We start from the raw sequence: 10,796 nt of genomic DNA, 5'->3' as shown, positions 1-10,796 counted from the left end.
TCTAACATAATATTGAGAGTCCAGTCCATAGTGGATCTAACATAATAGTGACAGTCCAGTCCATAGTGGATCTAACATAATAGTGAAAGTCCAGTCCATAGTGTATCCAGCATAATAGTGTGAGAGTCCAGTCCATAGTGGATCTAACATAATAGTGTGAGTCTAGTCCATAGTGGATCTAACATAATAGTGAGAGTCCAGTCCATAGTGGATCTAACATACTATTATGAGAGTCCAGTCCATAGTGGATCTAGTTAATAGTGTGAGAGTCCAGTCCATAGTGGATCTAACATAATAGTGACAGTCCAGTCCATAGTGGATCTAACATAATAGTGTGAGAGTCCAGTCCATAGTGGATCTAACATAATATTATGAGAGTCCAGTCCATAGTGGATCTAGTTAATAGTGTGAGAGTCCAGTCCATAGTGGATCTAACATAATATTATGAGAGTCCAGTCCATAGTGGATCTAGTTAATAGTGTGAGAGTCCAGTCCATAGTGGATCTAACATAATAGTGACAGTTCAGTCCATAGTGGATCTAACATAATAGTGAAAGTCCAGTCCATAGTGGATCTAACATAATAGTGTGAGAGTCCAGTCCATAGTGGATCTAGTTAATAGTGTGAGAGTCCAGTCCATAGTGGATCTCACATAATATTGTGACAGTCCAGTCCATAGTGGATCTAACACAATATTGAGAGTCCAGTCCATAGTGGATCTAACATAATAGTGACAGTCCAGTCCACAGTGGATCTAACATAATAGTGAATGTCCAGTCCATAGTGTATCCAGCATAATAGTGTGAGAGTCCAGTCCATAGTGGATCTAACATAATAGTGTGAGTCTAGTCCATAGTGGATCTAACATAATAGTGAGAGTCCAGTCCATAGTGAATCTAACATAATAGTGTGAGAGTCCAGTCCATAGTGGATCTAACATAATATTATGAGAGTCCAGTCCATAGTGGATCTAGTTAATAGTGTGAGAGTCCAGTCCATAGTGGATCTAACATAATAGTGTGAGTCCAGTCCATATTGGATCTAACATAATAGTGAGAGTCCAGTCCATAGTGGATCTAACATAATAGTGTGAGAGTCCAGTCCATAGTGGATCTAACATAATATTATGAGAGTCCAGTCCATAGTGGATCTAACATAATAGTGAGAGTCCAGTCCATAGTGGATCTAGCATAACAGTGTGAGAGTCCAGTCCATAGTGGATCTAACATAATAGTGAGAGTCCAGTCCATAGTGGATCTAACATAATAGTGAGAGTCCAGTCCATAGTGGATCTAACATAATAGTGAGAGTCCAGTCCATAGTGGGGCCAGCAGGAGATCATCTTGAGTGGAGACAGGTCAGCAGTGCAGAGACGTCCCCAACTGATGCACAGATGAGTGGTCCATCCTGGGTCCCGACTTTGGACAGCTAGCGGACTCATCTGTGGTCACTGAATCTGTGCAGAATTTCAGAACAGAAAAGAGACGGCAGATCAACTGGTCTAAAAGGGGGGTCTATTTAAAGGCTAGAGAATACAAATTAGTTTTAAGATGGGACTTAAATGCTTCTACTGAGGCAGCATCTCTAACTGTTACCAGGAGGGCATTCCAGAGTCCTGGAGCCCCAATAGAAAACGCTCTATAGCCCGCAGACTTTTTTGGGGCTCTGGAAATCAATAATAAGCTGGAGTTCTTTGAATAGTGAAACAGACTTCCCCATAAGAAACAATGTAAACAAGAATAATTGGTTGGAGCCTTGACCAAAGTCCCTATTTTATATTTAAAAAATGCACACTTTAAAGACACTATAATGTGTGTATGTATGTATATATATATCAAACCAACAAGCGGGCAATGATTAAACAATCTCTTTTTTATCCAAACACAACAACAACAACAACAACAGCCGGTCTAACTGTCAATGCAACAACACTAAAGTGCTCTCCAAAATGTTACCAAACATGCTGCTACAGGAAGGAAAATAACTTTACCTTGTGTCCTTGAATATTTGTTGAACAGTCTGGAAATGGTAAACAAGTATAGCATCACCTTCCAGCCAGCGATAGCGTTAGCACAAATTAGCAGTGTGATGCGGTCCTCCGTTGGCCTGTTTCCCGGTACTAAATTCTCATTCGCTGTAATGAAAGTCTCCTCTAGTATTTTTAATACAGTTCAAAATTTGGTAAGGTAGTAAGCCACCTGCGCCCATAAAATCTTTGAAGCGGCAGCTTTGTTTGAGCAGCCTCGCTGTGCCGCACCATGGCTTTGAATGAAGGCTCCTCTTTTTAAACGTTTCCAAAGACCCACGGCTCGCCTTAAATTGTTCTTCCATACTGGGTTTAAGCATGGTCACTTTTGGACATCGAGTCGCCATGTAAATGGCGAGCCTTCTCCCAAATGATAGCCTCGGAAATGCTATTGCCGGCTAGCTGCTTCTTCTTTATCCACACTAGCGACAGCTCTTTCACCTGGTCTTGCACTTTTTCTACATCCTTGCAAAGATATTTAGAGTCAGCAACCTTACAATTGTCCTTTTTGGATAATAGTTGCAAATGTGGACTTGTTTCTTCCACATTTTGTGAGCCAATCTGTCGCTAACTCCTCAAAGTACGCAATTTGGATGTGACCTCGGGGGCCAGCCTCTTTGAAATGGCATGTACAGGAAGCAATGTCATCAAAATGGCAGAACCACAGAGAAAATGAATAAATAAATCAAACGATCGGACACCGAGACATGGTTCGGACACCTCGATCTAAACCTTCCGTCAATGGAGGTTCCACTGTGTATGGGTGTGTCTATTACTCACAAATGAACATAATCTCTGTAAATAAATGACATTTGTAATGTTGCATGTTCTATTCTGTAGCAACAGTCACCCTTGATTCAATGATTTTCAAAGGGTGTTTGGAACAAGTGGTAGAGAAGTAGGGCCTTAGTGTACCACTCCACTGCTTTTTAAACCTATGGATCAGAGCGTTGCCATTGGCCTCAGAGAAAGTCAGACACCCTCTCTCCCAGTCTAACTGAATTCTGATTCTGGATGGTCTTCTCCTGAGTGTGAGAGGTGAACTGTGGCCGGGAGAAGCGCGGTACACACCAGAGGAGAGTGACACTGTCCACAGACCACCACTTGGTTCACCAGGGTTGTCATCCAGTCTCCACCAGTCTTTCCTATTGATACTGTCGCTGGCCACCCCCAAAGACCAGTGACTGTTGTCTCCGACTTCCACCTCCCAGAGATGGATCCCAGAGCTGAATCCCACTGAAGCCAAGATGCCCTGTGGGTTGACACATCTATCTGTGTTGTCTGGAAGAGGCTGTTCATCACACACCGACACAGTGGACAGGTCAGCAGACACAGTCAGACATGCTGAGCCTGTGTTGGGGTCCAAGGTCACCGGAACTGTGGAATAAGGAGGGACACACAATGTCATCAAAACATTGGATAGATACTAAATACGTATATATATGTATTAGGGTTGTCTCAACACAAATATTTACCAAAATGTATACTTTTCTAAATAAAGGGGACATATATATATACTACCGTTCAAAAGTTTGGGGTCACCCAAACAATTTTGTGGAATAGCCTTCATTTCTAAGAACAAGAATAGACTGTCGAGTTTCAGATGAAAGTTCTCTTTTTCTGGCCATTTTGAGCGTTTAATTGACCCCACAAATGTGATGCTCCAGAAAGTCAATCTGCTCAAAGGAAGGTCAGTTTTGTAGCTTCTGTAACGAGCTAAACTGTTTTCAGATGTGTGAACATGATTGCACAAGGGTTTTCTAATCATCAATTAGCCTTCTGAGCCAATGAGCAAACACATAGTACCATTAGAACACTGGAGTGACAGTTGCTGGAAATGGGCCTCTATACACCTATGTAGATATTGCACCAAAAAGCAGACATTTGCAGCTAGAATAGTCATTTACCACATTAGCAATGTATAGAGTGTATTTCTTTCAAGTTAAGACTAGTTTAAAGTTATCTTCATTGAAAAGTAGTGCTTTTCCTTCAAAAATAAGGACATTTCAATGTGACCCCAAACTTTTGAACGGTAGTGTATGTATATATATATATATATATATATATATATATATATATATATATATATATATATATATATATATATATATATATAATTAGTGCTGTCAAATGATATTTTGTTAGATTAATCACATGTATGAATTTTGATTAATCCCAATTAATCACAGTTCAGGGTTTCCCCCGGACTGCCAAGAAACCTGTGGGGTTGTGGGCGTGGTTACCATGACGTCATCGGGTAATTTGCATAGTTGACTATGATGGTAATTTCTTCTTTAAAGGCCTACTGAAATGAATTTTTTTTATTTAAACGGGGATAGCAGATCCATTGTGTGTGTCATACTTGATCATTGCGCGAAATTGCCATATTTTTGCTGAAAGGATTTAGTAGAGAACGACGACGATAAAGTTCGCAACTTTTGGTCTCTGATAAAAAAAAGCCTTGCCCCTACCGGAAGTAGCGTGACGACACCGGGGGAAGGACTGCTCATATTTTCCTATTGTTTACACCAGCAGCGAGAGAGATTCGGACCGAGAAAGCGACGATAACCCCATTAATTTGAGCGAGAATGAAAGATTCGTGGATGAGGAACGTGAGAGTGAAGGAATAGCGTGCAGTGCAGAACGTATCTTTTTTCGCTCTGACCGTAACTTAGGTACAAGCTGGCTCATTGGATTCCACACTCTCTCCTTTTTCTATTGTAGATCACAGATTTGTATTTTAAACCACCTGGGATACTATATCCTCTTGAAAATGGGAGTCGAGAACGCGAAATGGACATTCACAGTGACTTTTATCTCCACGACAATACATCGGTGACGCACTTTAGCTACGGAGCTAACGTGATAGCATCGGGCTTTACTGCATATAGAAACAAAACAAATAAGTCCCTGACTGAAAGGATAGCCAGAAGATCAACAATACTACCAAACTCTGGACATGTAACTACACGGTTAATGCTTTCCAGCTTGGCGAAGATTAACAATGCTGTTGCTAACGACGCCATTGAAGCTAACTTAGCGACGGAACCTCACAGAGCTATGATAAAAACATTAGCGCTCCACCTACGCCAGCCAGCCCTCATGTGCTCATCAACACCTGTGCTCACCTGCGTTCCAGCGATCGACGGAAGGACGAAGGACTTCACCTGATCATCCGTGTGGTCGGCGGCTAGCGTCGGCTAGCGTGTCTGCTATCCAAGTAAGTCCTCCTGGTTGTGTTGCTACAGCCAGCCGCTAATACACCGATCCCACCTACAACTTTCTTCTTTGCAGTCTCCATTGTTCATTAAACAAATTGCAAAAGATTCACCAACACAGATGTCCAGAATACTGTGGAATTTTGAAATGAAAACAGAGCTTTTTGTATTGGATTCAATGGGCTCCGAATACTTCCGCTTCCACTGTTGACGTCACGCGCATACGTCATCTTATCGAAACGTTTTCAGCCGGAAGTTTGCCGGGAAATTTAAAATTGCACTTTATAAGTTAACCCAGCCGTATTGGCATGTGTTGCAATGTTAACATTTCATCATTGATATATAAACTATCACACTGCGTGTTCGGTAGTAGTGGCTTTCAGTAGGCCTTTAAAAAGGCTAAAAAAAATGTCTACACACACTTAAAAACAAATATGTTATTATTCGTTAGTATTACCACATATTTCATTCTGCCCTCCCTGAATGGAGGTATTTAGTTTGGCAGATTCCAGGTTGAGGTTGTTGATTGCCTCCAAAATTAAATGAATTTGCAACTAAGCACATATAGGAATGTTTAATAATACACACGAAAAGCCAAAAACATGTCCAAACTGTTTCAAATCGGCAGCACAGTGTGATTTGAGCATAAACACGCAAGTGAAACTATGGAATAAGTTAGTACTTAACCAGCTAGCTTGATGCTGACATACAATGTATTTTGCCATTGACAGGCTAACAACAACTACCATCTCAATCGCGATTCTTTGAAACTGTTTGCAAACGTCCATACAGACATTTTGAGAGAGCAAAGGTGACACATGTTCAACTACTTACAAGTATATATTCTCCAAACTCTGTGGAAGCTAAATTATGACCGCCTTGACTGGCTACGGAAGCCTGTTGCACCAAACTCAAAACTCCAAATCTCAAATTCCAATGTCATGCAACCCACTGCCATTAGAGGGCAGTACACATCTTTTCAACTGTTGCTGCGTATTCACGTTAAAGTAGCAATGATAGTCACACACACACTAGGTGTGGTGAAATTATTCTCTGCATTTGACCCATCACCCTTGATCACCCCCTGGGAGGTGAGGGGAGCAGTGAGCAGCAGCGGTGGCCGCGCCCGGGAATAATATTTTGGTGATTTAACCCCCAATTCCAACCCTTGATGCCCGCAAAAGCCTGGAAATAATATGTGTCAAAAAAATATTTTACTTTCTTATTTTCTTACTAAAGGTATTAGGGTTTTTTTCCGAGTTTGACAGGGGAAAGAAATAGTGTCCAATATTGCAACAAATGTTATATTATCTTTGTTGGTCAAAATCCAAATAAATACTTAAATATCTGCTTACTTATGGTTTTGAAGCAAGTTGTCCATCAAATTGTACACTATAAAAATTACCAATAGATTTTACTATACAATTTAGGGAGGTTTTTTTTTTACAGCATATTGCATAAATAGTAAAAACAAACTACCAATGTTTGTTTTTTTTACAGTAAAATTCTGTCGACTGAGCTGTCAAGTTTTTTGTTTTTTTTAAATCCAGTTGATGATTTTATGGCACCACATTTTATTATGGTAAAAAAAACTGGCAGCTGAGTTGCCAAAATAAAATTAAACAGCAGTGATGTATTTCTATTTACAGTAATATGTTGTAAAAAAAATAAAAATAAAACACCATGTATTTTACAGTGAAAGTCTGGCAACTAAGCTGCCAGTTTTTTTCTGTAAAAAAACAGTGGTCAAACCCAGATTTTTTTTACTCTTTACGTAAAAAAAAAAAAAAAAGGAAAATATTTACCGTAATTTCCGGACTATAAGCCGCTACTTTTTCCCCTCGTTCTGGTCCCTGCGGCTTATACAAGGGTGCGGCTTATATACAGCCTGTTCTTCTCCGACACCGACGAAGAGGATTTCGCTGGTTTTAGTACGCAGGAGGAAGACGATGACACAATGATTAAAGACTGACTTTTCATATACCGGTAGGCTGGTTATTTTGATAACGTACAGGCGAGCACTTTGTATTACTTTGCACCGTTGTATTATTTGTACTCTGCACGAATGCTGTTCGCCATGTCAAAGATGTGAAAGTGTGATTGTATGATTGAAAGATTTATAGTTAATAAATGGGACACTTTGCGTTCCCAAACAGTCATCTCTGTCCCGACAATCCCCTCCGTGGTAGCAGGAACCCCTATATACTACGCTAATTACACATCAAAACCCTGCGGCTTATAGTCGGGTGTGGCTTATATATGGAGCAATCTGTATTTTCCCCTAAATTTAGCTGGTGCGGCTTATAGTCAGGTGCGGCTTATAGTCCGGAAATTACGGTATATTTAAATTCATGAATGAGTGTGAATGTTGTCCGTCTATCTGTGTTGGCCCTGCGATGAGGTGGCGACTTGTCCAGGGTGTCCCCGCCTTCCGCCCGATTGTAGCTGAGATAGGCTCCAACGCCCCCCGCGACCCCGAAGGGAATAAGCGGTAGAAAATGGATGGATGGATGGAATGATTTACTGTTACAAGCGGCCCTGTATTGGCAGCCATGACTGCGGTGTGGCCCTCAATGAAAACAAGTTGGACACCCCTGGTCTAGTGGGACGGGCCAAAGTTAAGTCGGAGAAAATGCAGTCCTTTATAAATGATTTAATGTTTCTCTCCGGCCCGGTAGCAAATGCTTCACGGACCGGTACCCCAGTGGTAACATGTCATGGTGCTTCTTTGCTAGAAATGTTACATGGATGATGTTTTACACGTCATCTTCAAGTTGCTTTCTCACCTTCTCTTTAGGATGCGCTGTTGTGGGCGGTCTTATCTACGTGCCTCCACTCTGACTGAGCACTCTCCCCATCATCCATGTTGTAGTTTTAGCACTTCCATGCAGAGTCTATTGGAGTTAGGTCCCATTCCTGGCCCAAACTAAGTCCTGTTCTTGAGTTACTCACAATAGTGGATGACTCCCAGCATCCTCTCCCAGACATGATGCTGCATGCAGCTCTGGTACTTGGGGACATCCATCAGAGTTCCGAATTCCTCTTTGTACTCGTCAACTCCGCGGGGAGTCCTGAGACAAACAACGTCAGATAAGACACTGCAGTAATAACACATCATTTTTACTGCAACTAAACATTGCAGGACATTCATACTTTGTGCAGGAATTGTTATGTTACAGCCTTATTCCAAAATGGAATACATTCATTTTTGTCCTCAACATTCTACACACAATACCCCATAAAATGTGCATTGTATTTGAAATGTTTACTCTATTAAAACTAATAAAACTCCAAAAATGCAGCAATGTACAGAAAGTGCCCAAAAATAGGTGTGCCAAGCTAATGGCATCGTATTCAAAAAGACTAATTGCTGCCGAAGGTGCATCAACAAAGTGTTAGTATTAATAGTAATTAGTACTAGTAATACTTAAAAACATGTGATTTTATTTTTTTTATCTTTAATAAATTTGCAAAAAACATTTTTTATTTATTTTCACATTGTCATTAATTTGTTGTGTTTTGGAACGAAGCGGTAACATAACAAAAGGTGGGAAAAGGTGAAGCGCTGCGAATACTATCCGGCAGTACATCACCAAAATTAACTTTCAGATATGTTATGCAAATCGCAGGATTGACAAGTTAAGCGGAATCGTGGAAAATTGGTTTTTGAAATGTGAACGTTTGCAAACCGCAACAATGTGGGCAGAGGTGGGTAGTAACGCGCTATATTTACTCCATTACATCTACTTGAGTAACTTTTGGGATTAATTGTACTTCTAAGAGTAGTTTTAATGCAACATACTTTTACTTGAGTATATTTATAAAGAAGAAAGGCTACTTTTACTCCGCTACTTTTATCTACATTCAGCTCGCTACTCGCTACTGATTTTTATCGATCTGTTAATGCACGCTTTGTTTGTTTTGGTCTGTCAGACAGACCTCAAAGTGCCTGCGTCTCACCAAATACAGTCACTGGTGACGTTTCACTCCGTTCCACCCATCAGATGCAGTCACTGGTGACGTTGGACCAATCAAACAGAGCCAGGCGGTCACATGACCTGACTTAAACAAGTTGAAAAACTTATTGGGGTGTTACCATTTAGTGGTCAATTGTACGGAATATGTACTGTACTGTGCAATCTACTAATAAAAGTCTCAATCAATCAATCAAAAGTGTGAAGGAAAAAATACACTTTTTTATTTCAACCGCACCTCCCGTCAAAAGCCTAAAGACTGACCGCACAGTTCCTGTCTTCACAATAAAAGTGCCGCTCCATCCTGCCTGCGCTAACAAAATAAGAGTCTCCGAAAGCCAGCGCAAACAAGCTAGCAAGCTACAGAGTTTGCCGCCAATGTATTTCTTGTAAAGTGTATAAAAACGAATATGGAAGCTGGACAAATAAGATGCCAAAAACCAACCACTTTCATGTGGTATTAGACAGAAAGGAGGAACTTTTCTTCTCCTCCATTTGAAAACGTTGACGTTATCAGCACTACTGTCTGATTCCAATCAATGCAAGTCATCAGAATCAGGTAAAACATCAACTTATATTCTTGTCTTCATGAAAGAAAGGAATCTATATGTTGAACATGCATGTATATTCATTAAAACACCTTTAACATGTAAACAAAAACGGCAAAATAAATAAATATAAATTATATACTGTATATATCAATGTATATATATATATATTATATATATATATATATATATATATATATATATATATATATATATATATATATATATATATATATATATGATGTGTGTGTATGTTACTCATCAGTTACTCAGTACTTGAGTAGTTTTTTCACAACATACTTTTTACTTTTACTCAAGTAAATATTTGGGTGACTACTCCTTACTTTTACTTGAGTAATAAATCTCTAAAGTAACAGTACTCTTACTTGAGTACAATTTCTGGCTACTCTACTCACCTCTGAATGTGGGGAAAAAAACAATAAAAAGGCATAAGAATATTGTATCATCTGTATTATATTGTATCGTGTCTTGCATTTAATGTATTTGATTTATTCATTCTATCACCGAATAAGCTGTTAATAAATGTAATTAACGTCACTATGACAATTGTATATCCTTTTCTTTTACGGCTACAGTTGTTACTTTGTGTTAATCATGTGATGCCATTCAGTGTTAGGCATATTGGAAATGAACTAAATCATTACCATTACGGTACATCTAACTTTTTAGCATATTTACCTATATTAGTTGTACTTTTTTTCTAAACAAAATGCAGCTATTTTTTTATTTTACTGTATTGTATACATGCACTGCTTGCCTATCTGTTTTATCCTGTTCCTTAATGTATTTATTTCTATTTTATCTATTTTTCTATGTTTTATCTAATTTTTTACATGTTCTTATTTCTATTTTAATGTTCTATTATATATTCTATCTTTCTATTTTTATTTTATACCTTTTTATTTTAATTGTTTTTATATACTTTGTAGCACTTTTGAGATTTTAACAAATGTAAAGTGTGTTATAAATGTAATTCATTATTATATTCATATATATTTTCAAACAGTAC

At 39.1% G+C, this 10,796-nt stretch overlaps 1 protein-coding gene across 12 annotated transcripts in view; it reads right to left on the bottom strand.

The window, feature by feature from the left end:
* Positions 1-1,242: 1,242 nt before the first annotated feature.
* The window catches only part of LOC133641022 (E3 ubiquitin-protein ligase TRIM35-like), an 84,496-nt gene continuing 74,942 nt past the window's right edge, over positions 1,243-10,796 (bottom strand). For 11 of the 12 annotated variants that reach the window (XM_062034811.1, XM_062034809.1, XM_062034808.1 and 8 more), the window contains 2 exons: positions 8,197-8,315; positions 1,465-3,403 (listed from right to left, as the gene is read on the bottom strand). In XM_062034811.1, the coding sequence (XP_061890795.1) occupies positions 2,856-3,403; positions 8,197-8,315 (667 nt within the window). In that variant the 3' untranslated portion in view covers positions 1,465-2,855. The other variant, XR_009824250.1, reaches the window with a different exon arrangement.

This window comes from Entelurus aequoreus, linkage group LG23 (assembly GCF_033978785.1).
Source record: "Entelurus aequoreus isolate RoL-2023_Sb linkage group LG23, RoL_Eaeq_v1.1, whole genome shotgun sequence".
Lineage (NCBI taxonomy): Eukaryota > Metazoa > Chordata > Actinopteri > Syngnathiformes > Syngnathidae > Entelurus > Entelurus aequoreus.
This window is presented reverse-complemented; position numbering and strand designations above follow the sequence as displayed.